The 25000-nt window shown below is 45.1% G+C and overlaps 3 protein-coding genes across 5 annotated transcripts in view; 2 read left to right on the top strand and 1 right to left on the bottom strand.

The window, feature by feature from the left end:
• The window catches only part of LOC119218932 (phosphatidylinositol 4-kinase beta-like), an 8054-nt gene extending 341 nt beyond the window's left edge, over positions 1–7713 (top strand). Inside the window, 15 exon segments of the mRNA XM_062558660.1 lie at positions 5–102; positions 487–896; positions 898–942; positions 1111–1323; positions 1326–1514; positions 1764–1991; positions 2494–2751; positions 3216–3322; positions 3626–3730; positions 5075–5198; positions 5337–5450; positions 5540–5691; positions 5767–5899; positions 6847–6967; positions 7428–7713. Coding sequence (XP_062414644.1) covers positions 5–102; positions 487–896; positions 898–942; positions 1111–1323; positions 1326–1514; positions 1764–1991; positions 2494–2751; positions 3216–3322; positions 3626–3730; positions 5075–5198; positions 5337–5450; positions 5540–5691; positions 5767–5899; positions 6847–6967; positions 7428–7609 — 2479 coding nt within the window. The 3' untranslated portion in view covers positions 7610–7713.
• Positions 7714–13607: 5894 nt separating this feature from the next.
• Positions 13608–19538, bottom strand: mindy1 (MINDY lysine 48 deubiquitinase 1). 2 transcript variants are annotated; one of them, XM_037474758.2, is made up of 13 exons: positions 19405–19538; positions 18474–18649; positions 17986–18348; positions 17616–17867; positions 17250–17446; positions 16688–16745; positions 16533–16597; positions 16117–16275; positions 15932–16034; positions 15513–15655; positions 15037–15231; positions 13872–14006; positions 13608–13793 (listed from the first exon to the last, which is right to left on the bottom strand). In XM_037474758.2, the coding sequence occupies exons 3-13, from the start codon at positions 18305–18307 to the stop codon at positions 13722–13724; spliced, it is 1701 nt and encodes a 566-aa protein (XP_037330655.2). In that variant the 5' UTR covers positions 18308–18348; positions 18474–18649; positions 19405–19538; the 3' UTR covers positions 13608–13721. The 2 variants fall into 2 exon arrangements, with proteins under 2 accessions (XP_037330655.2, XP_062414471.1); XM_062558487.1 differs by lacking the exons at positions 13608–13793; positions 13872–14006 and adding an exon at positions 14013–14201.
• Positions 19539–20656: 1118 nt separating this feature from the next.
• The window catches only part of LOC119219506 (bcl-2/adenovirus E1B 19 kDa-interacting protein 2-like protein), a 4714-nt gene continuing 370 nt past the window's right edge, over positions 20657–25000 (top strand). The window contains exons 1-10 of one of the 2 annotated variants that reach the window (XR_009942617.1): positions 20657–20749; positions 21382–21680; positions 21753–21815; positions 22048–22125; positions 22367–22522; positions 22600–22851; positions 22925–23027; positions 23183–23314; positions 23644–23992; positions 24723–25000. The exon at positions 24723–25000 is cut by the window's right edge and continues 370 nt beyond it. Coding sequence is in view for 1 of the 2 variants with exons in the window: in XM_037474759.2 (XP_037330656.2) it covers positions 21440–21680; positions 21753–21815; positions 22048–22125; positions 22367–22522; positions 22600–22851; positions 22925–23027; positions 23183–23314; positions 23644–23730; positions 23894–23992; positions 24723–24747 (1236 nt within the window). In the remaining variant the exon portion in view is untranslated. Of the gene's footprint in view, positions 20750–20826; positions 21681–21752; positions 21816–22047; positions 22126–22366; positions 22523–22599; positions 22852–22924; positions 23028–23182; positions 23315–23643; positions 23993–24722 lie in introns of those variants that run through there. The other variant, XM_037474759.2, reaches the window with a different exon arrangement.

The raw sequence follows: 25000 nt of genomic DNA on the forward strand, positions 1-25000 counted from the left end.
GCAGCAGCGGCGTGTCGAGTGGCGGCGACGCCCGAGGCCCGACCCCCCCGCTGGACGTCATCTCAGAGGACGCCATGGAGATGGACCTGGGGGTGGACCAAGGTACTGACCCGTGGTTCTGGAGCTACAGTAATAAAGTTTATTTTAGTTTCAGGTGCCCCCTGTGGTCAAGAAGTCTCAGCAGGGTCCACATTCTGTAAGCCCCCCCCAGTCCTGGTTCTCCCGGGCCTCACTTCCCTGCAGCATCTTCCGGTCCTTCTTCAAACAAAGAGGTTTGGACCCTCCCAGAACCCGAGCAGTTGCCTGGGCCACAAAGAGAACTTTGTGATTCCAGTGAGAAAACTTTCAGTAAACCGGCCTGAAACGAACCTGAGGGGAACATTGTAGCACTGACTCTAGAATAAGATGGGGTAGCAGGGCTGTTTCTTGGTGTATTATGGGATGCGAACCAGTAACCTGGACCTCTCCCCTGTCCTGCTCTTCCAGTGATCGACCCGGAAGTGGCTCTGAAGGCCTGCCAGGAGGTTCTCCTCATGGACAAGCTGCAGAACCGGGAGGCGCCTGAGCAGCGACGGGATGATGATCATCAGCAGGACCCAGCGGACGGGTCCGGTCCGCAGCGGTCCTCCATCAAAGAAGAAGACGAGGAGGACGAGGCGCAGGACGAAGGGCGATCTCCTCCAGCCCGGCCGGCGCCTCCCTCCCTGCTGCCGCTGGCCGAGGCCTCCAAGCAGTCGTGGCTGCTGCGCCTGTTTGAGTCAAAGTTGTTTGACGTTTCCATGGCGATCTCCTACCTGTACAAGTCCAAGGAGCCGGGGGTGCAGGCGTACATTGGGAACCGCCTCTTCAGCTTCCCCGACAGCGAGGTGGACTTCTACCTGCCGCAGCTGCTCAATCATGTACGTGCACATGGACACCGAGGTGGGCGACGCCATCCGGCCCGTACCTGGTGAGTCACCGGAGCAGGTCACCACTCAATGCTGCCCCCCCATCCTGGACTGTGTGGTTACAGGTGGAGGGTCTGGTTCTGGTTCTACCAGGACATGGTCTGCAAACTACATTCGGCAGTTGGACGCTTGTTTGAACGTCTTTTGTCCCTCTGTCCCTCAGATTCACCGCTGCAGAGGAGGAATAACCTTCTCCCTGCTGACGGCCTGGCTGCTGGGCGCTTACTCCTCCGACATGCACATCTCCACCCAGCGCCACTCCAGAGGCACCAAGCTCCGAAAGCTCATCCTGTCGGACGAACTCAAGCCGACGGCTCCTCCGCCGGACGGCCTCGTCCCCGCCTCCGGCAGCCCGTCGTCCTCAGCCGCGCCACAGCCGCTGCCTACCGGAGGCACAACAGCAGCAACACCGACTCCGCCTCCTTCGGCCCGGCGGAGGCGTTTCTTTCACCGTCCAGGAGGACCCACCACAGATCCAAGTCAGACGCCACCACGGCCAGCAGTGGGCCAGGATCTGGTCTCTGGCGGACAGGAAGTAACCCGAAGGTAGAAGCCGTTCACAAGGAGGTAAATCCAGGCTTTTATTGAGTTATTTCTTGTAACATTGTAACTGGGGGGAAGCACAAAGACTTCAGGAAGGAGGCAACATTAGAATCTCATTAGAATTTAAAGGAACAGGTCACTCTGTGGGGGGCTGTTTTAGGGTAAAAAGGTGTTTAAATGATCCTGGTGGGATTTTGACCAAAGCAGGAACCACATCAATCTGTGGTAAAAAGGGCATTTAAAACTCGACTCTGTCTCTCCCTCGCGTTGCAGCCGGAGCGCCTGCGTCCTCAGAGGGAGCTGGTGAAGTCTCTGCTCTGCATCGGGAAGCGTTTGGCTACGCTGCCCACCAAAGAGCAGAAGACCCAGCGGCTCATCTCTGAGCTGTCGTTGCTCAACCACAAACTGCCGGCCCGCGTTTGGCTGCCCACCGCTGAGCGGCAGCACCACGTGTGCCGGATCCCCCACACTCAGGCCGTGGTGCTCAACTCCAAAGACAAGGTGACCAAGGGACCACTGTTAGCCTAGCTTAGCACAAAGACTGGAATCAAGGGACCACTGTTAGCCTAGCTTAGCACAAAGACTGGAATCAAGGGACCACTGTTAGCCTAGCTTAGCACAGACTGGAATCAAGGGACCACTGTTAGCCTAGCTTAGCACAAAGACTGGAATCAAGGGACCACTGTTAGCCTAGCTTAGCACAAAGACTGGAATCAAGGGACCACTGTTAGCCTAGCTTAGCACAAAGACTGGAATCAAGGGACCACTGTTAGCCTAGCTTAGCACAGACTGGAATCAAGGGACCACTGTTAGCCTAGCTTAGCACAAAGACTGGAATCAAGGGACCACTGTTAGCCTAGCTTAGCACAAAGACTGGAATCAAGGGACCACTGTTAGCCTAGCTTAGCAAAACGACTGTAATGAAATGACAACTGTTAGCCTAGCTAAAACAACTAGCATGCTAATGTCCGCTGTAACAGGAAGGTTTGTGCTTCCTCCTCAGGCTCCGTACATCATCTATGTGGAGGTTTTGGAGTGCAAGAGCTTTGAGACGTCTCCGGTTCCGGTCCGGATCCCCGAGACGAGGATCCACTCGGCGCGCTCCGCAGAGAACCTGGACTGCGATAGCGTCGCCGCGTCTAATGCTAACACTGTGGGAATGATGTCAGCGCACCGGGCGGGAAGCTTCTCCACGGTCTCAAATTACGACAACGATGACGAGGCGTGGGCTACGGACGACATCGGGCAGCTGCAGGTGGAGGTGAGCCTCATTTACAGCTATATATATATATATATATACACTGTGAAATGTATTCATTGCGCTTAATGAATGTTGATGTTAATGTATGTTTGATTTCCTTCTAAAGACTAAATCTTAAAAGTAAAGAGTGATTACTCGTCTTATTCGTATCATTGTATTTGTGTATTTTAGACGCTGTTATTTAATTGTTTGATTTAATGTGTTTATGGTGGTTATTGTGGAGGAACTCCTCTGCACAGATCTTTGCTCACATACTTTGTGACTATCCAATGGGAACAAGGTGTCATTCTCTCATACGTCCTTCTCTATTGCGTCATCGCTGCAGAAACCTTCTGCTTCTCAATCTCAACGCCAGTCGATTTCTCCTGCCATTGATGGTGGTGCAGGTGGTGCAGGTGGGGGGAGCCTCATTTAGGGCTTTCTACATAGTTGTATATCCATACATATGTGTGTGGGTGGTGCAGGTGGAGGCTCAGACCAGCAGCTCTGACAACATCAGCCAGTTCTCAGTCGACAGCATCACGAGTCTGGAGAGCAAAGAGTCGGTCTTCATCGCAGCCGGAGATATCAGGTACACACACAAATACACACACGCGTATATACATGTGTATTTACTCTCACACAAATACTAAAAGTTTAATTCAACTCAAGACAAGTATTTACTTCAATAAAACTAGTAATTCTTTAACCTAGAAATACCAGTTAAAATACAACAGCATTGGCGTAGAAAATATACTTAAAGAAGTAACTTAAGTAAAGTTATATATTATAAATGCTAAACTGATGCTCGTTTAATCATTAAGCATTGTTTTAAATTGAGTAAATAAGTGGTAAATGTGGTGTGTAAATGTACTTGGATACTTGTTGTTCTCAGGCGTCGTCTGTCAGAGAATCTCGCTCAGACGCCGACGACGTTCAGGAGGGACCCGGAGGACCCGTCAGCCGTCGCCCTCAAGGAACCCTGGGAGGACAAAGTCCGGTGAGTCCGGCTGAGCGCCATGTATAAATACACACATCGATGTATAAATACACACATCGATGTATGAATACACACATCGCTGTATAAATACACACATCTATGTATTAATACACACATCTATGTATAAATACACACCTCTATGTATAAATACACACATCTATGTATAAATACACACATCTATGTATAAATACACACGTCGATGTATAAATACACACATCTATGTATAAATACACACATCGATGTATAATACACACATCGATGTATGAATACACACATCGCTGTATAAATACACACATCTATGTATAAATACACACATCTATGTATAAATACACACATTTATGTATAAATACACACATCTATGTATCAATACACACCTCTATGTATCAATACACACATCTATGTATAAATACACACCTCTATGTATAAATACACACATCTATGTATAAATACACACATCGATGTATGAATACACACATCGCTGTATAAATACACACATCTATGTATTAATACACACATCTATGTATAAATACACACCTCTATGTATAAATACACACATCTATGTATAAATACACACATCTATGTATAAATACACACGTCGATGTATAAATACACACATCTATGTATAAATACACACATCGATGTATAAATACACACATCGATGTATGAATACACACATCGCTGTATAAATACACACATCTATGTATAAATACACACATCTATGTATAAATACACACATCGATGTATAAATACACACATTTATGTATAAATACACACATCTATGTATCAATACACACCTCTATGTATCAATACACACATCGATGTATAAATACACACATCGATGTATAAATACACACATCTATGTATCAATACACACCTCTATGTATAAATACACACATCTATGTATAAATACACACGTCGATGTATAAATACACACGTCGATGTATAAATACACACATCGATGTATAAATACACACATCTATGTATTAATACACACCTCTATGTATAAATACACACATCTATGTATAAATACACACGTCGATGTATAAATACACACGTCGATGTATAAATACACACCTCTATGTATAAATACACACATCGATGTATAAATACATACATCTATGTATAAATACACACATCGATGTATAAATACATACATCTATGTATAAATACACACGTCGATGTATAAATACACACGTCGATGTATAAATACACACATCGATGTATAAATACACACATCTATGTATGAATACACACATCGATGTATAAATACACACGTCGATGTATAAATACACACATCGATGTATAAATACACACATCGATGTATAAATACACTTGACCCTGCAGGAGGATCAGAGAAGCTTCTCCTTACGGTCACCTCATGAACTGGAGGCTGCTGTCCGTCATCGTGAAGTGTGGAGACGACCTGAGGCAGGAGCTGCTGGCCTATCAGGTTCTTCGACAGCTACAGGTACCACCTCACCTGAAGTACTGGTACTACAGGCTCCGCCCCCCTGATGTACTGGTACTACAGGCATCTTCTCACATGACGTTGGTTGAATAAGGCAGAAACCTATAAACTTACTGCAGATGTTGACGTGTGTTTCAGTGCATCTGGCAGCAGGAGAGAGTTCCTCTGTGGATCAAACCCTATAAGATCCTGGTGATGTCATCGGACAGCGGGATGATCGAACCTGTCCTCAACGCCGTCTCTCTGCACCAGGTAATCAATGAGGTGCTCCGTAGATTCTGTGCTAGAGGTAACGTGTGTACAGGTGTTTCAGGGCAGATGTTCTGTGTCTCCTGCTCCAGGTGCGTAAGCAGAGTCAGCTCTCGCTGCTCGACTACTTCCTGCAGGAACACGGCAGCTTCACCACCGAAGCGTTCCTCGCGGCTCAGAGGAGCTTCGTCCAAAGCTGCGCCGGCTACAGTCTGATCTGTTACCTGCTGCAGGTCAAAGACAGGTGAGTCACACGCCGCGTGCTAAGCTAGGCTAGCACTGCTGCAGCTCTCTCTTATTGGCACACTGTGGTCCACAGACATAACGGGAACATCCTGCTGGACTCTGAAGGTCACATCATCCACATCGACTTTGGCTTCATCCTCTCCAGCTCACCGAGGAACCTCGGGTTCGAGACCTCGGCCTTTAAACTCACCTCGGAGTTTGTAGACGTGAGTGAACGTTGAAATGAGGTCTGATGATGAGGAAGATGATAAGATAAAGGTGGTGAAGATGATGTGTTGATGATGATGATAATCATGATTGTGATGGTGATGATGATCAGGAAGCAGGAACATTTATTGCCAAAATATGTTTGACATACGAGGAATTTGACTTGGCGGTTGGTGCCTGACAGCAGACAGAAAGACAAGAACATGTTGGATTTAACTCCACAGTATCACATAGAAGGCTGTGGGGGACGTTCAAATAGAATGAAATGTAGAGAAGAAAGAGTCAGACAGTTCATGTCCAGGGTGGGAGGGGTCGGCTACAATCTTTCTGGCTGCTTCAGAGTCCTGGAAGCAAACAGGTCCTGGAGAGACGGCAGATTGCAGCCAATCACCTTCTCTGCAGAGTGATGACACGCTGCAGCCTGCCCTTGTCCTTGGCTGTGGCTGCAGCGTACCACACGGTGATGGAGGAGCAGAGGATGGACTCCATGATGTAGAAGATGTTTAGCTCCCACTTGAGGTCCTGGTGATGATGGAGACCTGACCTGTTGCAGTCAAAGACTGAGACAGGTCTCCGTGAGGGACAAACGGAGGATGCAGACAAGTGTCTCTCCTCACCAGCCGCTGAAGTTCATCCAGTTTGTTGCTCAGTGACACGTTGGAGAGGAAGAAAACAAACCTGTTTCCCTCTCACCGCGGGAGTGAAGGTGAGCGCACCTTTACTAGAATGTCCAGTAACTCCACAGAGCAAAGAAGAAAAGTTGGAAGTGTTCCCCGAATGTTCATGAGCTCATCTCTGGAGAAAGAGCTCATGGAAGAATCATCGCAGAAGACAAATACACAACCAACAGCAACGATACACCGAAGCAGCCATCTTGGATTTTGGATGATGATGATGATGTTGCTGACGGTATTTGATGATGATGATGATGATGATCATCTCTCAGGTGATGGGCGGTCTGGATGGCGACATGTTCATCTACTACAAGATGTTGATTCTTCAGGGTCTCATCGCTGCCAGGAAACACATGGAGAAGGTTCTACAGATTGTGGAGATCATGCAGCAAGGTCGTATACTAGTATATTTACAAGAGTACTCCTCCTAGTAAATCAGTACTAACACGCTTAATAGTACATGATACCAGGACCTTTTATCACGTTTCATGACACACATTTTACACTTTCTGTGGCTCCTTTTTTTCCCTTTTTCAACTTACTGTGAAGTTTTTCTACGACCTACTTTTTAAAACATTTTTGACTCTAACAGTTGTAATACGTCACAGTATGTTGAAAAAAGGAAAGAAAATGTCATAGTACTGTTTTTCTTTACTACGGTTTTTCTTTGTTGACCTTGTTGACCTTGCAGACTTTGATGAGCTTAATGACCTCATTTCTGTGGTCACCTTGCTGACCCAGTTGACCTTGTGGACCTTGCTGACATTTTTGACCTTTTTGACCCTGTTGACCTTGCTGACCTTGTTGAACTGGTGGACCTTGCTGACCTTGCTGACCTTGGCGTCTGCTGCAGGCTCTCACCTGGCCTGTTTCCACGGATCGAGCACCATCCGCGGCCTGAAGGAGCGTTTCCACATGTCGCTGACGGAGGAGCAGCTGCAGCTGCTGGTGGAGCAACTGGTGGACGGATCCATGCGCTCCATCACCACCAAACTCTACGATTCCTTTCAGTACGTCACCAACGGTATCATGTGACCTCAGATGACCTTTGAACTCTCAGTCCCATTGGTTCAGAGGCGATGAGCCCACGTGGCTGAGACCTTTATCCAGCTGGTTGTTTCCTGTGAAATAAAAATAAAGTTGTACGTAGAAGAGAAACAGTACAAAAGTCTTCTGTTGGATTCCAATGGAGACATTAATATTTCATTAATTAATTCGTCAACCTGATTGATCTTTGAAGTACAGTTTCACCTTTGAGAAAATTGATTTGAATTTTTAGCTTGTTGATCAGACAAAAACACAAAAGACGTGAAAGATATTTTTCAGAAATATTACCATGAAAACTACTACTAATAAATATCCTGCAACATACATTCTGCTCTTTTATGGCAGAATATGTTTAAACAATTAGGAAAACGTTAAATTTCAATTGAACCTGTTAACTCATCAGTTCATTTAATTGGATGATTTTAAGTTTCTACAGGTTGAAGATGCTAGTAATGATTTCTAGTCTCTCTTTACATCAAAATGGCCCCCAATTGGTGAAACGATTTGTAAACAACATTTTTTGTTTAAGAACTGCAACCATTAACTGGGAATCTGCATAATTATTGATCTCCCAGCACTCTGATTGGCTGATTTTTCTTCATTAGATCAGGTTCCTGAATATGTGAATGTTTTTTTTATATATAGAACAATCCACTACAACATGTTTTTTTCTCATTACTGAGAAAGCAATTGTGTTCTTTTTCAAATGTATAATGATATTGTCACTACTGTCAGTAACACTTCCTCCGGCTTCATCCCAGTGCGTTACACACAAAAAACATGGTCACAAAAGGGTTTCTGTTTTTGAGTGAAGTTGAAGTTACTGTTTAGATTAAGAAACGGTTTTACGTTAACGGTTAGTTAATGTTTTTACCTAAATTCCGATTTGATTTGACTTTATATTTCCTGGACAAAAGAAATGTCCGGTCAGCGTACATGAGAAGCTAATTCAGCCTTTTAAAAAAAGTATAATTATAAAGATGTGGAAGCCTCTCGCTGGGATGAAGCCAGTTTTAATGTTTTGTCATTAACATCTGTACAGTTGTTTTGTGTGTGTTTGACCTTGAAGGAACAGCACAAGTCTGTTATTGTAAAAGCAGCGACATGTTACCGCTAACCGTTAGCCTGCTAGCCGTTAGCTCGCTATTCTAGACGCCACGCCGCTCGACAAAGATGCAGCTGTGACTAAAGTTTACCAGATGAGCAACTTAAATAGCAAATAGTGTGTTTTCTCTGTGTGTGAATATGTAAGTATGTAAATGAGATGGTTCTCCTGGGAGATGAAATAGATGCCTTCAGATGTACAGAAGCCAACGACTCGTAAGATGAGAGCTTTCATATCGGACACTACGATGGGTTTCTACGATATCAGTCCAGAAGGGAGTCGTGCTTATTAAACTTTATCACACTTTGATTATAGAAACATTCTTGGTCCCTGAATGCAGCAGAATGAGCCACAATATCACTATTTCATAGTTGAAGTGAAACAGTGAATTCTGGAGAGGAAAAGCTTCTGTAAGAACTGGTCTCTGCTACGAACTCTCATTTGCCTTCTTTCTTTCTACAGCTGGAATGTGTTAAAAACTCTTAAACTGCATTCATTCTAATCAAAGATGTTTCCCTCGTTTGTTTTCATTCCGTTGGTATAAAACATTTCCCGCGATATCCGTGAAAGCAGCAGGATGCTAACGATGCTAACGATGCCAGCAATGCTAACGGGACAAACTGCCGACTAAATTTTTCACCATGTATGTTTATCTCATAAAAAGGCCAAGGACAAGGCCAAGATTAATTCACTAATAAATGACATACAATTACCTTAAATTACTTTCAATCATTTTAAATAGATGGATTTCATTACTAAATTACAATAAATTATTTACAATCACATCAAATTACTTTGAATTACATTTATTTAATGTGACCAGTGCAACCAAATTCTTTACCCATTTGAAATTTAAATTTTGGCTGGTTTTCTTTCTATGAAACAAAACTTGTGGTTTCACCAGAAAGTGAATCAGTACTGATTAAACTTTAGCGCGTTAATTACGATTAATTAATTACAATGTGAATTAAGATTAATTAATTACACTGTTGTCCACAGGATGCCCTGAAGTAGACAAACATGTGATTGTCTTGAAAAATGCCCTCAGAGGCTGTAATAAGTTTCATGTCAGTGTGACCACTGAATGAGACACATCTGCTCATCTTTACTGACTCATCCGGCCTTCTCTCCCGTCAAAAAGGTGGAACCCTATAGGCTATGTAGCATGGCTAATAAGTGATAAAAGCTTAATTAGCAATTAACATCAAATTTAGTCAATTCATCATCCAAAAGATTCTTCATCAATCTTGACAATGCCATCATAACTCAAGTGAACGCGACTTGTGTTTCTGCATAACCCCCAGGGTTCACTTCTCTGACACAACCAGTGGGGACAATGCCCCCACTACTACCTCCACAGTAGTGTGCTCAAGACTTGGCGGGTGGGATTTGAACCCACTGGCAGTGCACACAGAGGCTTTTGGCACCCTGCACTCACCCCTACACTACCAGTCCTGGTCACATTTTGGCAACTTTGATTCTCCTACTTAACCTTGAGCATGTGAGCTAAACCTCAAAACTCTTTTTAAATGCTATTTCCACATCTGGGCTTGAACCCACAACCTTCAAGTGCAGTGCAGGGGCTTATGTCAGCAGCTCTTCCACTGTGCTACTTCACCACACACTAACCAACCCTTTGTTTGTTGTATTTAACCTTGAGATTGCTACTCAAACCTGAAGTAAAGCCAAAGGCTAAAACCCAAGACTGGGCTTGAACCCACAACCTACACGGTAAGGACGGTAGCTCCTCAGCTCTTGTGCTGCACTACCTCACCATGCACAAATTACATTTCTGTTTCTCGTATTTAACTTTGAGACTGCTACTCAAACCTCAAAACTCTTTCAAAGCAGAAGCGATGTCTGTATGAAGGGGCATGAACCCACAACCTCAGACAGCAGGTTGGAGCCTGCAGCCCTTCAGTTGTTCCCTTGTGCTTTTCAAGCACATGCCTCATTGTGTCCGTTTCTCATATTAGACCTTGGGATTGTTTACTAAACCTCAAAACTGTTTCAAAGTTTACAGTTTGAAGCCCTGACTGCAACCAAACCCTCCTTCTGAGAGAGCAGGTTTGAACTGAGGATCCTCCACACTTCAGCCTTCCTGCTATCTCCCTGCACTGTTCCACCACACACCTGTTGATGCTTTTGAATCCAACCTCAATTCTCATTGATTCTCAGGCTGGAATCCACAACCGTTCCATACCGTTATAATAGAATTGCAGGTCAAGTAAAGTCATATACTGGCATTTCTAATAAAGCCCTAGTGGATTTCACTACTTTTATGCTGTGATTCTTATTTCACTTTTTTCGACATGTGTGCTGATGCTCGCGTGTGAATTGAGAGGATCCATACCGACTCCCCTATGGAGCTAAACCAGTCTGAGGGTCCTCCTCAGCTGAGTGGAGAATAAATCCCGGAAGAAATAAACACGTTTGACACACGGCACCTTGAGGAGAGAGAATCAAATCCCAAATGTGGATCAGGAAGGTCAGCTTTGATTCCACTAGAGACACCAGAACTCACTATGATTCACAGTGTCACTGTTTGTTTAATTTAAAATTAGGGCCGGGACTTTAGCGCGTTAATTACGATTAATTAATTACAATGTGAATTAAGATTAATTAATTACACAAAAAGTAACATATTAAACATTTTTTACGCATTTTTACACTTATTTTTTGCACCGCGGAACGTTTCTCATTGGATGAGTTTCGGGAGGACCGATTATACTGGAGCACCAACTAGCGTCCATGACTTCAGACAACAACAAACCACAGTGAACATGAACGAAGAAGCTGACGAGACCGTGTCGGGTGGCCCCGTGAATGGGAAATCTTATTATAATAAACACATGGATGGAAGCGTCGATAAGAGCGTGGTTGTGTGCAAGCTGTGCAACAAGGAATTCACATCGAGCCTCAAGTATCACCTCAACGCAACACAATTAGCAGCTAGCGTGGACGTACAAGGACCCACACTGCACCAGATGACTGGTTTAAGGACCAGGGTAACTAAGTCCACGTCTGAAAAAATAACCAATGTTCTGAATGTACTTGAAAGTATTGGTCTACTTAAAAAAACATAGTTTACCGAAGGTCTACTTACCCATAGGCTACCTGAATTTCTGAAAGTACTATATTTCTAAATATGCTATTTCTACACTTGTCTGCTGGAATTGGTTGAACAAAAATAAAAATCCATGTGAAAAAAATGACTTCTCACTGTTCTCAGGTCAAATATTTGTATGTATAATATATGCGATTAATTTCGATTAATTAATTACAAAGCCTCTAATTAATTAGATTAATATTTTTAATCGAGTCCCGGCCCTAGTCAAAATACTAATTTGAATTTACCAAAGAGAAATTATCTCATAATCATACTTAGAAGGTAAATAGAAAAATGATCAATCACAATTTGTCCCTTTTCTATACTTCTGGTAATTCTGAGGTTTGATTAAATATGTGAAATATTTGATCACAATTATGAGAAGAAAATGTAGTAATGACGAGTAAAACTTTCCGGAAGGACTGTGCTTATTTGCTATGATTTACAAGAGTTTATCCAGAAATGTCCATGGTATTTACAGATGTGAACACACTCACATGTGTTCCCATTCATTATGACGTTAAACTATATAAATAGAGCTTAGTTGCAGTCTGAACTACGTCTGGCTCATCGATGGCTACGACAAACTTAAGTGTGGATGGTTTTTCCCTACAAAACAAACAATGAGCCAAAGATCATTGCCGGCTACTTCATGGATGCAGATGGATGCTGATGGATGCTGTGATGGAAGCTGATGGATGCTGATGGATGCTGTGATGGATGCTGATGGATGCTGTGATGGATGCTGACGGACGCTGAGATGGATGCTGATGGATGCTGATGGATGCTCCGCCAGAGTAAGACTGAAAATGGACACATGGCTGAAATGCATTTGTTTGGACCAAGCTGAGACAAACTGAAACCTTTGGTCCAAACTGAGAGAAGATGATCCAGCTTTGCTTTCTTCAAATACAGGTAATTCTCACACACACACACACACACACACACACACACACAGGGTTATCCAATACGGTTATTCATACGTGGTTACAGAGGCCTCCGTATACTTTACGCCGATGCATCAACCAGCAATACCACGTCTTTTAAATACGGGTCCTTTTGGTTTTTACCTTCTCATGCCGTGACCTCAAGTAGTCCCTCAGGTGAAGAAAAGTTGACCTCAAATGTGAAATCATACGTTTAAAAACCTCAGCTTGATTTTTGACGGGAGCCCAGGAGCATCTTCACCACGTTGTTTGGATGTTTGCAGGTAGCATCACCAGAAGAGGAGGAACATCTCTCCTTTCTCTCATCAACGTACCGTATCTTTAGATACATCCACGTAGCTTTGTTGACATGAATCAACATCAGGAAACAGGAAACGCATTACGTTGTTTTTACGTTGATGTCAGAAACACGTCGGCTTTCACCTCCGAACCGACGTGAAAAATATTGTAGTGAAAAGTGCATCGACTTCCATTTGTAAAAAGGGTTAACAGCCAAAAGATTAAGGTCATTTATGCTCATGTATAACATTACATTTACAAAAGAAAGTAATACTTTGCGTTTGATATTAACTACTGTGATGTTCACTGGAACCTTTTAACTCTCAGCTTCAAGCATTCCAATAAAAACAGACATTGTAGAATATTTATTCATCAATGATCTTTTAACATTTATGTCTTTTTGTCATCTTCATTAACCTAAAACTGCAGGATTAAAATCTAATAATAAAAACTAAAACATTACCTCAGTGAAACAAAAGACATAAATCAACGTTGTTCTTATTGATGGTCAGTAGATCATTTATTAACCATTAATAAAACTGTTAGTCAACTTGTTAAACCCTTTATTAGACGACACTTTAACTTCTTACATTTTTACAAACATTTCCTAAACCAGGAATGGAGCGTAACAAAAGCACTGGGGTTTGGCATTGAGCGCGTTTATAGGACCACGCAGTCAGAGTCCTTCTCTCTCCTCCGCGCTGCGGCCGGCTGTGACCCCTGACCTCTGACCTGGAAACACGGTGACATCATGATCAACACAGGCACAGAACCAGAACCTCAGGACGATTCACTGTGTGCTGCTCTCACCGCCTGTGACCCCTGTTGTTGTTGTTGTTGTTGTTGTTGGTATTCCTCCTGTTGGAGCTGTTGGGCCAACTCCAGGTCACTGAGGGGCCCCGGGGCCCCGCCCTGCTGCTGCAGGGACACCGCCACCAGGTAGTCCTAAAACCAACAAAGAAGACCTGTCTCCACCAGGTAGTCCTAAAACCAACAAAGAAGACCTGTCCCCACCAGGTAGTCCTAAAACCAACAAAGAAGACCTGTCCCCACCAGGTAGTCCTAAAACCAACAAAGAAGACCTGTCTCCACCAGGTAGTCCTAAAACCAACAAAGAAGACCTGTCCCCACCAGGTAGTCCTAAAACCAACGAAGAAGACCTGTCCCCACCAGGTAGGTCTCATGGTGCGCTCACACCAAGCGAGGTGACTTTTCACAACGCTTCACTCATTTATTCACATCATTTCTCTCCTGTTCATTCACTAAATTCTGTGCCTGGGGGGCGTGGCTTGAATATCTAAAGTTTTCGCACGCCGGAATTCAAGAGTTTTTGAAAAAGAAAAAAAGAGACAAAATAAATCAATGTATTCAAACTGAGCTACTGAGAAAAGTCAAGACAATACGTAGATCCACTCCATCACTTGTGCTGCATCAGGACACAACACGTTGTCTTCCTGTGCTTTTGTTTCACTGAGGACAGAGGGACAGAGGGACAGTGGGACATTCACTTGATTCATTGTTGTCATGTCTCTCCTGCTGATATAAAGGAGGAATAAGCACAGCTGTGGGTTTGAATGAGTCCACCTGTAGGGGGCGCTATTGAGCCAAAATGCCATTAGGAAGCATTGGAATCATGAGGTAACCTCATGTGGGTCTAGTGCAACAACACACACCCAAAAAAGGAGTCTTTGTTCATAAATCACTTTCAGGTCCAACAGGGCGCTGCTTCGCTATGGAGAAGGTCTGAAGGTCATCACACTCTCTCAGACCTTCTCAAGGCACCAAAACAAAGACCAATACTCACTGTGCTCCATCATCACTATGGGAATAAACGATTTCTGGATTTGTTGTGTGAATGACACAAACGGCATCGTGTTGGGGCTCATGACATCATCAGTGCGTGTGGACACCAACGTTGAGTCTCAGCTTCCTGTGTGTCTCCCCCAGTCACAAAGCGTCTTTGGTGTGATCTCACCTGGTCGATCTGTCTCTGCTGGTCCTGCGCGCTGGGCGGCAGGTTGGTCGTGGGCGGGGCTTTCTGAGGAGGATGACACAGCCTGAAGTCCGAGTCGCAGAAGTTTCCGTCTCCCTCGACGTTATGAAGAGACTCCCAGACCAGCCCCCCCTCCTGCAGGAAGCCCTGATCCGTCACCAACAGGTACAGGTGTCCCTGAGAGAAGGCACTGTGTTAACACCTGGTTCATCAGCGTGATGACTTCATGCAACATGAAGCTCAACTAACAGGAAACAGGAAACACTGCTGCTTTTCAAACATTTTACTACACGCAACTTTTTAAGTAAAATATCTGAAAAGGCGTTTTTTTTCTCCTTGTTGGACCAACGTCGTCTCAGAGGTTCATTCCACACGTGGAGCAGGACAGACTGACAGGTCCGATTCTGGACTAAAACCGGAGGACAGACGGAACCACAGCGTGACGTGTGCAGCTTCACCTTGTGTTTGATCATGGTGCTGAAGTGGTTGTTTCTGAAAAACACCGATATTTCTCCTTCTGTAGCCGCCGTGTTGAGTTCACACAAACCGTGATACGACAGCTGTGTTGCTGTTGACTCCAGGAACTGTTCTGCAAGGAGCCCTACACACACCACACAGACACACACCTCAAAACTCACGTTATTATTTACCACACAACTACATTACCTGTGAACACAACATAATGTTCTCTAAGCAGAGCCTGAACGCATCACAGTGTAATGAAGTCAACCTCCTTTAGCTAGCTGCTAATGCTGCTAATGCTGCTAGCTCCTCCTCCTGTTCACCTAAACACTGATTGTTTACAAAGTCACATGATCAGCGGTAGAGACTAGAAACATCAATGAGGTCCTAGTGTGTGTGTGTGTGTGTGTGTTACCTTCACTGACTCGGCTGCTGTCTGATGAGTGTTTGTAGTCGATGATCTTCTCCACCAGCTGGTTGTAGCTCAGCTTCCCGACAGAAGCCTCCATCTCTGGACTCTGAGGGCAGCGAATAGGCTCAGCTGTGGCACACAACCCCCCCCCCCACACACACACACACAAACACACACACTGTGTGTACCTGTGGGTCCACCAGCCAGCCGTGGTACAGAGGGATGTCCAGCAGGTCGAACACGATGCACTCGGGCGTGTACTCGAAGTCCGTCACCGCGGTGAAACGCACGTTGACGTCCAGACCGGTGGAGAGCTTCGGGAGCACGGCCATCGCATCGCTCATGTTCTAACACACACACACACACACACACACACACACACACACACACACACACACACACACAGGCGCACACACACACACACACACACACACACAGGCGCACACACACACACACACACACACAAGTTCCAAACACATCTTAGATGTTCTTCCGGTGTGTGAGAGAGTGAGAGGGGAAGCACACTCTGCTGGTGGGAGTGTGCTCACCTGTGTGTGTGTGTGTGTGTGTGTGTGTGTGTGTGTGTGTGTGTGTGTGTCTGTACCTGTTGGAAGTTAAGATCCATCCCATCAGCCTTGTCTCTGGGTGTAACAGACAAAACACACTCTCCTGCATGCGCGCGCACACACACACACACGTGATGTTAGTAAAAGGTGAGAATCAGCTGAGGCTCCTGATTGGCTCTGAGGCTCTTCTTACCCAGGTGAGCCATCAGGTCTTCAGTGGTGACCACTTCAGTCTGAGCTGGGAGTTTAGCCTGAAAACACAAACACAGGTACTTCAAGTACAAATACTAATAGGTACGAGTAGTATAACCACAGTATAGGAATACTATAGGTATAACTATCTATATGTACTTAAAGTACCAATTATGTAGAAACACATGGATGCATTAACCTGTCAAAATTATTATGTATCATTTATAAATGCATTGCAAGTATTATAACTGAAATACTCAAGACAAGTAAAAATACCTCATGAGTTGTACTTAAGGGACAGTTTGGATATTTCGGAACAGACTGAAGCTCTGAGAGAATAAACAAGTGTTTGTGTTTGAGGGTCACAGCTTCAGCCTCAACTTTAATACATATATTTATTACTTTATTATGAATATATCATTTCATGTGTCTGAAATACATTCAGTGTATATTTAAGGCAGTATTACACGGCCTCTAGAGAAGTGGCTCGTAGCAGCTCGTTAAATACGCATCTGCCCCTTTAAGAGGTCTCCAGGTGAGGGGCGGGGCTTAGACTCATGTACCTTCCAGCGGAGGAACAGAGTGTTCATGATGGCCAGCAGGGGGCAGGGTCCGTTCTCACTCTGAGTGATGATGGGAGTCTTCTTCCCCTTCCACGTGATCCACTTCACCAGGTAGTAGGCCGCTGAGGACGGCCGCGCCTCCGCTGCTGTGGAGGAGGAGGGGCCGGTGACAGGGGGCGGAGCCACAGGACCCCCTTCTGGACAGATATACAGTATGTACGTATAAATTATAGTAACCTTTACTCCAGTTAAAGTACTAATACCAGACAGTAAAATACTTTGTTTCTTCTGTAATACAGAGGAAACAATAACAATCCACATTGAAAAACAGCTGTTTGACCAATAAAGAGGTAAAAGACGCCTCACCAGCAGCCTCCGGCGTCTCCTCCTCCTTCAGGCGGGGGACCTTGGCGGATGGAGAGCCGCCCCCCGCCCCCACCCTGGAGGACGAAGACAAGCCGTCCTCCACGTCCAGGAGGACGGCTTGTCTCGATTCTCTTGTGCCCAGGAACCCGTCTGACAGCTCCATACCGGGGATGGAGAGGGACGCGGATTGGGTCGATTCCCTCTTGTCATCGGAGCCGCCCACCACAGAGGAGCTCCCCTCCAAGTCCAGACCTGAGGACAACACGTAGGACATGAGGTCCAGGTCAGAGGACAACACGTAGGACATCAGGTCCGGACAACAAATGAGACCTCAGCTCTGAGGACAACATGGGATGGGGATGGTCCTCACCTGTCTCTCCTCCTCGGTCTTGTCCTCCTTCAGCCTTGACGTGTCTGGGTAGAACTGACAGAGATTCTTCTTCTGTGGTGACGCCGGTTATTGTCCCGTTTTCAGAAGACAGCGAGGACAAATTGGGCGGCGTCGGCGTGGCCACCTCCTCCAGGACTTTGGCAGGAAGAGGACCGGTGGAGGCGCCGTTGCTGCTTGTGACCTCTGTTGCCGTGGTTACTATCAGTCTTTTGAAGCTATCCACGGGAGGAGGTGGCTCCTCCTTGTTGAGCTCCATCACATCTGCTGTCGTTGTGGGCGCCGCCGTGCTGGACTCCGCCATGGTCAGCTGACCCGCTCGAGAATGGAGGCGGGAGCTAACTCCTTACGGACAGGAACACCACGATTAGAAAAACTATGTCAGGAGGTCAAAAAGCTTCCTTCTGCTTTAAGACCGGGGCCTTGCCACAGCATGTCCCCCGCAGGGCCCACGCACGAAACAAACGCACCTATCTGTTACACATTGAACCTGTTCAATTAGATATATGGGAATAGAAAGGTCCTGCAGCTTCTGCCTCTTCTTCTCTGCTGCTGACAGGAAGTCCCAAACTGGATCAAGGCCTTGCTGTCCGTTAGGATTCTCTCTCCTTCTGCTGTCAGCAGAGCGTCAGACTTCCTGTCTCACCTGAGGAGACACAGAGAGAAAGGACCCGAGTTTAAAGGCACCTGTCGGTCAGGTTTGGGTTCCTCATCAATGTTGTAATGAAAGACAACAATTTGATTTGAATCCATGAACATTCTTCCAAAACCAAAGATCAAATGTAATCAACAAATACCTGATCCTACGTTTCCCACAATGCACCTTGACAGTCACTGTCATTGGAGGAAGATACAAAACCAGATGACATCAGTAGCTTAAAGCTTTAACGTTTCTTAAGTAACATTCGATTATGGGTATAAACGTCACCTTCACCCTCATAGCCATCATCCTCATCCTCACCACCATTATCATCATCATCGTCATTATCATCATCAGGGCTAAACCGACATACTGAAGAGCTCACGTGACTATCGCCACTGGCGACCCGGATGTGTTGAGTTCATTTTGAGCCGTTAATATCCAAGTTTTACCAAATGTGAAGATGCGCGTGAGGTCATTCAGTCAAACCGCGTCACTCCGGTCAGAGATCGGTTAAAACTCGAAGCCAAGACCGTCGGTATTTCCGGGTGTCAAACGTCCGACAGAGAGCAGAAGGACCCCGGGCAGCTCACGGACTGTATGTCGCTGTCAGCTCCCAGAGCAAGCTAGCATGACGATATCACTCCGAACTAACAGCCAAGCTAACAGAGCAAAGCTAACTGTCGTCCCAGCAAAGAGACACGGGCTGCGACCTTCTCCATCACGCCCAGAAACAAACAGCACCACGATAAGCGGCTTACCGGCACGGAGTGTGTGTCCGTCGCTGTGCTGGAGGGTAAAACGAACATGCTAGCTGTTTACATCCCGTCTCCGCCAGGCACACGCAAAGCCACGCCCACAAGCTAATAAACAACGACGCCAGTGGACGTCACATCCGGTCAACATTAAAAGTTCCGGTTAGCCTCTTAGCCTCCAGCACCAACGACAGTCATAACTCGTGTTAGTTATTATTATTTCCTACCATCACTGTTATAAACAAGCAGTTGAGTTACTTTGTATCATATCGCACTTCTATCATCGCACTGATTAATTCGGCGTAAAAGTGATGTCCAGTCAGCACATTTTAAGGAACTTTAATTACCGTTGAGTCATCGGCTCAGTGCTCAGTCAACAAATGACGTCACACCTTATGATAACATGTAACAGGGAAGCAGGATATAATGGTCACGTATAAATCATGGAACGGAAGTAGATCATTCATTTTAGTAAATGAAACCGTAATATATTCGCGTACAGGCTCATATTTAGGACACCATGAGTGGTGTCAGTACGAGCTGATACCAGCCTGCACGCTTGGTTTATTCAGGTCTGTCTGCTTACATTATACCGTTGAGACATTTCAAACAACGAGAAGAAGCTTTGTCTTAAAGGACTGAACTTGTTTTTACCTTCATCAGCTGCACTTAGATGTGTAATACGGGGTGACGTGACGGGCGGGGCGCTCAGTCCCGCCTGTAGTCCCCGCCCACCCGGGACAAACGGGATTACAAAATTGAAAATTGGGATTACAAAGCCCCTTCAGAAGGAGCGAGAAGAACAAATAAACCATCTTAAGATGTGAAGATAAATACAAAAAGCATCTTAAAATGCGGGAGATCATGAATAAATAAACCATCTTAAACTGTAGATGTAAATAAATAAAAGCTCTCCATCTATTCACCGTGAAATGATTGATCAGTCCAGGCGAGGGGCGGGGCTTAGCGAAGGTTCTACTCGTTCCTCTTTGGCACCACAAACCTGATGAGTAACTCGACTCAACTCGTCTCGCTGTTAAAATCCAAGTCTCAAAGTGCTTTATCCCGTTAACTGAACCCTCAGACCCGGAAACAACAACTTGTGCAATGAACTCCGTCTGCACACTGTGTGTGTGTGTGTGTGTGTGTGTGTGTGTGTGTGTGTGTGTGTGTGTGGGGCGAGCACTCTGCAGGAAGGGGCTTGCCCGCTGCCTGTTCACCGTTTCCATGGTAACGGGGCGGGCCCTTTGCAGCGTGACACAGAAAAAGGTAAAGGTGTCGGCTCATGAACTATGTGTGATGTCATCAGGTGAGTCTGTCTGTCTGCTGGAGGAGCCCTGGAGGAGCTGCTGTGAGTCTTTGAGCTTCTGTTCTTTCCTCCTTGTGTTGTTGAGGTCCCACTGGACGTTCCTTTACTAGTTGAGGATGTTGGTGACTCCGTCTGTGGAGAAGAAGAAGAGACGGAGTAAACGAAGCAGAACCAGACTTTTTATGGAAGTTAGTAATTAGATAAAAGTGGTTCAATTGTTTAAAAGAACGGTCAGATATTTGACAACTTCTACTATTAAAGTTCATTAGTACTTAATGTTACAAATACTACATTTCATGTACAACTCATTAAGTATCAGCTTTGTGTAGTTAAAGTATCAACAATAAGAGATGTTCAACCAGAGAGTTAGTTTGCTTAAGTATATCTATACTGTGGTTTATATATATATATATATATATATATATATATATATATATAAACCACAGGAGAAGTCAGCTCGTCTGTAAGTCTTTTTAAACTGTTGTGCTCCTTTCACACGGCGGCCCGGTCCCCTCCGGATGTGCTGTGGATTCATTTATAGATCCAGACAATCAAAGGTTATTTAAAACTCGTTGGGCAAATGACCCGTGTGCCCTGCTGCTAACAGGAAGCAGCTTCTCAGCTTAATACTATAGTAATAGTACTCATTTTACTCACTATTTGTCTCTCTGCAGGACACCTCCTGATACTACTACTTCTAGTACTACTACTACTACTGATACTTTTCCTAGCATGGATGCTTTTGGTACTGGTACTACTATTACTACTGATACTACTACTACTACTGAAATTGATACTACCTGTACTACTACTACTGATATTACTACTATTACTACTGATACTACTAGTAGTATGACTGATACATTTCCTAGCATGACTGCTTTTGGTACTGGTACTACTAGTACTGATACTCCTACTACTGGTACTGCTAGTAGTACTTCACCTCCAGCCAGGACTCCTGAGGACGGGCCAGGTACTGACTGCTCTGACAGGAAGTCACGTTGTTGTCCTCTGCTGTGTAAATAAGATGTTCTTCTATCGGCAGACGAGGAGCAAGCAGGAGAACAACAAGGAGAACAAGAAGAAGCTCCAAGTGGAACCGAGGAAGGTGAGGAAGACTTCTGTTTGTCACCCAGCAGAGAAGCCCACGAGTCCTCCAGAGAGGTTACTATGACAACACAATGATAAACCTCATAATAACAAACCTGATGAGTTTTAAAGAAATCATCAGAGTTGTCCCAGTAGAGAGAGAATGTTACAACATTCATATTAATAACATCATATTATCAGTCATTATCACCGCTATACACACAATGTATGATGTCACTTCCTGTCTGCAGCTCCACCCACCTCTGTGCTTCTGTCACAACCAACGAAGAAGAAAGTCCTGTTGGCTCCGGCTCTCAGCCTGTCGTTAGGTAAATATGTAACAACATGAAAAACTGTACTGTCATAATAATGATGATCCTGGTAGGAATGATTAATAATGGAAAACAAATCGGAATTTTAATAATAGTAAAAATAATAATGCTAATATTATTGATGACAATGCTGATAATAATGGTAGTAATACTGGAAATAACAATAATATTGGCAATACTAATAATAATATTGATGATGCTAAAAATAATAATCGTAATTACAATAATAACCCTGCAGGTCGCAGTGAGTCCACAGTCTCAAGCGACTTCCCCTCCACCTTCCTCTCGCCCCCCCCTGAGGACGACGATGACGTGTGGCTGGACCTCAACCTGGACGCCATGGAAACGCCCTCCGACAGCGGCTCGCTGCCCTTCCCCATCTACGACCCGGAAGGTGAGAGGTCAAAGGTCAAAGCCGCTGCTGGATGACAACCTGTTAACCTGGACGACTTCACGCCTCTGTTGTTCCAGATGACATGCAGCGCCTCGGCGTGGCGTCCCGGCGGCGCCGGCCGCCACGGGACCGCGGCCCCCGGTCCAGGTTTGACTTTCAAGGCGGTTCTGGAGAATCGGACCAAAGTGAGCCGGCAGATCTGGAGCGGGACGACGTGGTGGACGGGGACGGCACCAGGTGGCGCTGCTTCTCCGGGGGCGACCCGTCCCAGGAGAGATGGGTCAACATGAGCCTGCTGGAGCCGTTCCTCAGGGTTCTGTCCCACGGAGGTTTGACGGACTCACCTTTGTGACGCCTCACCTGGGAGGGTCGTCTTTAACGCAGTCTGTCCTCGTCTCTCAGGTTACTACGGAGACGGAATGTACGATGTCATCTTGTTTTCTTCCTGCTACCTGCCGCAGAACCGTCTGGAGAACTACCAGAAGGTGATGGACCACCTGTTCAGGTAGGAGACGGGACCTTCGATCCAAATGTAAAATTGAACCGAATGCTAATGTTAGCATCGGCTCTAACTGACGGTCTGCCAACACCTGGCTGTTAGCTTTAGCATCCTTTCTCTCTGACGCTGTCGATGAGTGACGTCCACCTGTCGGCCTGCAGGTACGTGGTGGGGACTCTGGACCTGATGGTGGCAGAGAACTACGTGATGGTGTATCTGTGTGCTGGAGGTCAGAAGGACAACCTGCCGGGAATCAGCTGGCTGAGGGATGGCTACACCACCATCAACAGGAGGTATCGCTCACCTGGCAGGTGTCCTGGTCACTGGATCACGAGTCAACAACCGGTTACAGACGCCACAAAGCCTGCGTTGGCTTGATTGGACTGTACAGGTGTACCTGTAACAGGTCCGTAACACCTGTACAGTGTCTGACTGCAGCGCCTCCTGCTGGCAGAAAGAGGAACAATAGACGAAGCCGACAAATCGGACTCTCACACACCTGACCACGTCTAGACGACTTCCTGTTTCACTTCCTGTTCCGACCCCTGTAAGACGGCCCGGGTGAACCCCTGTACTGTGATAACATCTGTGTGTGTGTGTGTGTGTGTGCGTCCATGTTCAGGTTGAGGAAGAACCTGAAGGGTTTCTATGTGGTTCATCCAACCTGGTACATCAAAGCACTCATCACCATCATCAAACCCTTCATCAGGTCCTCCTCTTCCTCATCATTTTCTACCTCTTCTTCCTCAGGGTTTATGGTCAGCCACAAGGGGGCAATCCAGATGTTTAGGCTTTGCTTTAGAGCAGCTGTCATGTCGGCCATCTTTGTTTTGTACCAAAGGTTTCTCTTTGTTCCTTCTCCTCTTCCTCAGCTCTAAGTTCAGAAGGAAGCTCCACTTCGTCGGCAGCCTTCAGGATCTTGGTGAGCTGGTCCCGTCTGAGCATGTGCAGGTCCCAGACTGCGTCTCACTGTGAGTATAAAGACAATCTAATACTTAAATACTCTTATCATTTCATTTTAATCTAAACATTCTTTACATATTTCATATTACATATTACATCTCCTTTTTACAACCATCAACTTAAATGATGAAAACAATTACTAACAATAAGGTGGTCAAAAAATTGTTTATTGTTATTTTTCTGATTATAATATATTCAATTATTAATTAGGATAATAATATATACATACATTTGTCATGCTAATTATGATTATTATTACAATTTGGAGCTTGTTTACTAGAAACAAACCATGAAGTAAATCATTTTACCAGAAAAACAACACTGATGGAAACAATAGAATCTTTACTATAACTATATATATATATAACTTAATGACGTGTTCAAAACTGTCTGTCAGCATCTGAGAAAAGAGGCCTTTGAGGCCTTATGTTTAGGCCTCCGTATGACTAAAACTACCCCGCTGCAACCACAAGGTCTACTTGAACAATGTTTGTGTCACAATGAAGGGAACACTTCAGTATATATTACATTTTTCAGAAGGAGAATCCCTCTACGCCTTTGAAACATGGATTTAACAAGTCAACTGTCCTTCTGCAAAGTTTCACCTTAAAAAAGTGAAGCAGAACAAAATGAAAAAGACACAAAACGTGTCTTCAGATTCATTCATGAAGGTGTAACAAGCTTTTTAAAGGGTTTTACCGATAAATGATCTGCTGATGTCGCCTGTGCTCCCTGCAGGTTCGACCAGAGTCTGAGCAGGTGAAGCAGCACCTGGAGTCTCCTCATGGTCTCAAACCATTTCAGTTCACTTTGAGCAGGAATGATGTTTCTCCACCGGCCGTGACTGTGCTCATCTTCAATGACCAGCATATATGTCATTATTACTATATTTTATTGTTATTATTTTTTACATGTTTGTGTGATTGTTTGTTTTGGAACATTTAGACACTGAAACGGCTCGTTGTCGTCGACCTGCTGAGGTCTCGCTTCGCTTTCGTCGTGGTCGATGCAGCTTC

Source organism: Pungitius pungitius, chromosome 17 (genome assembly GCF_949316345.1).
Source record: "Pungitius pungitius chromosome 17, fPunPun2.1, whole genome shotgun sequence".
Classification (NCBI taxonomy): domain Eukaryota; kingdom Metazoa; phylum Chordata; class Actinopteri; order Perciformes; family Gasterosteidae; genus Pungitius; species Pungitius pungitius.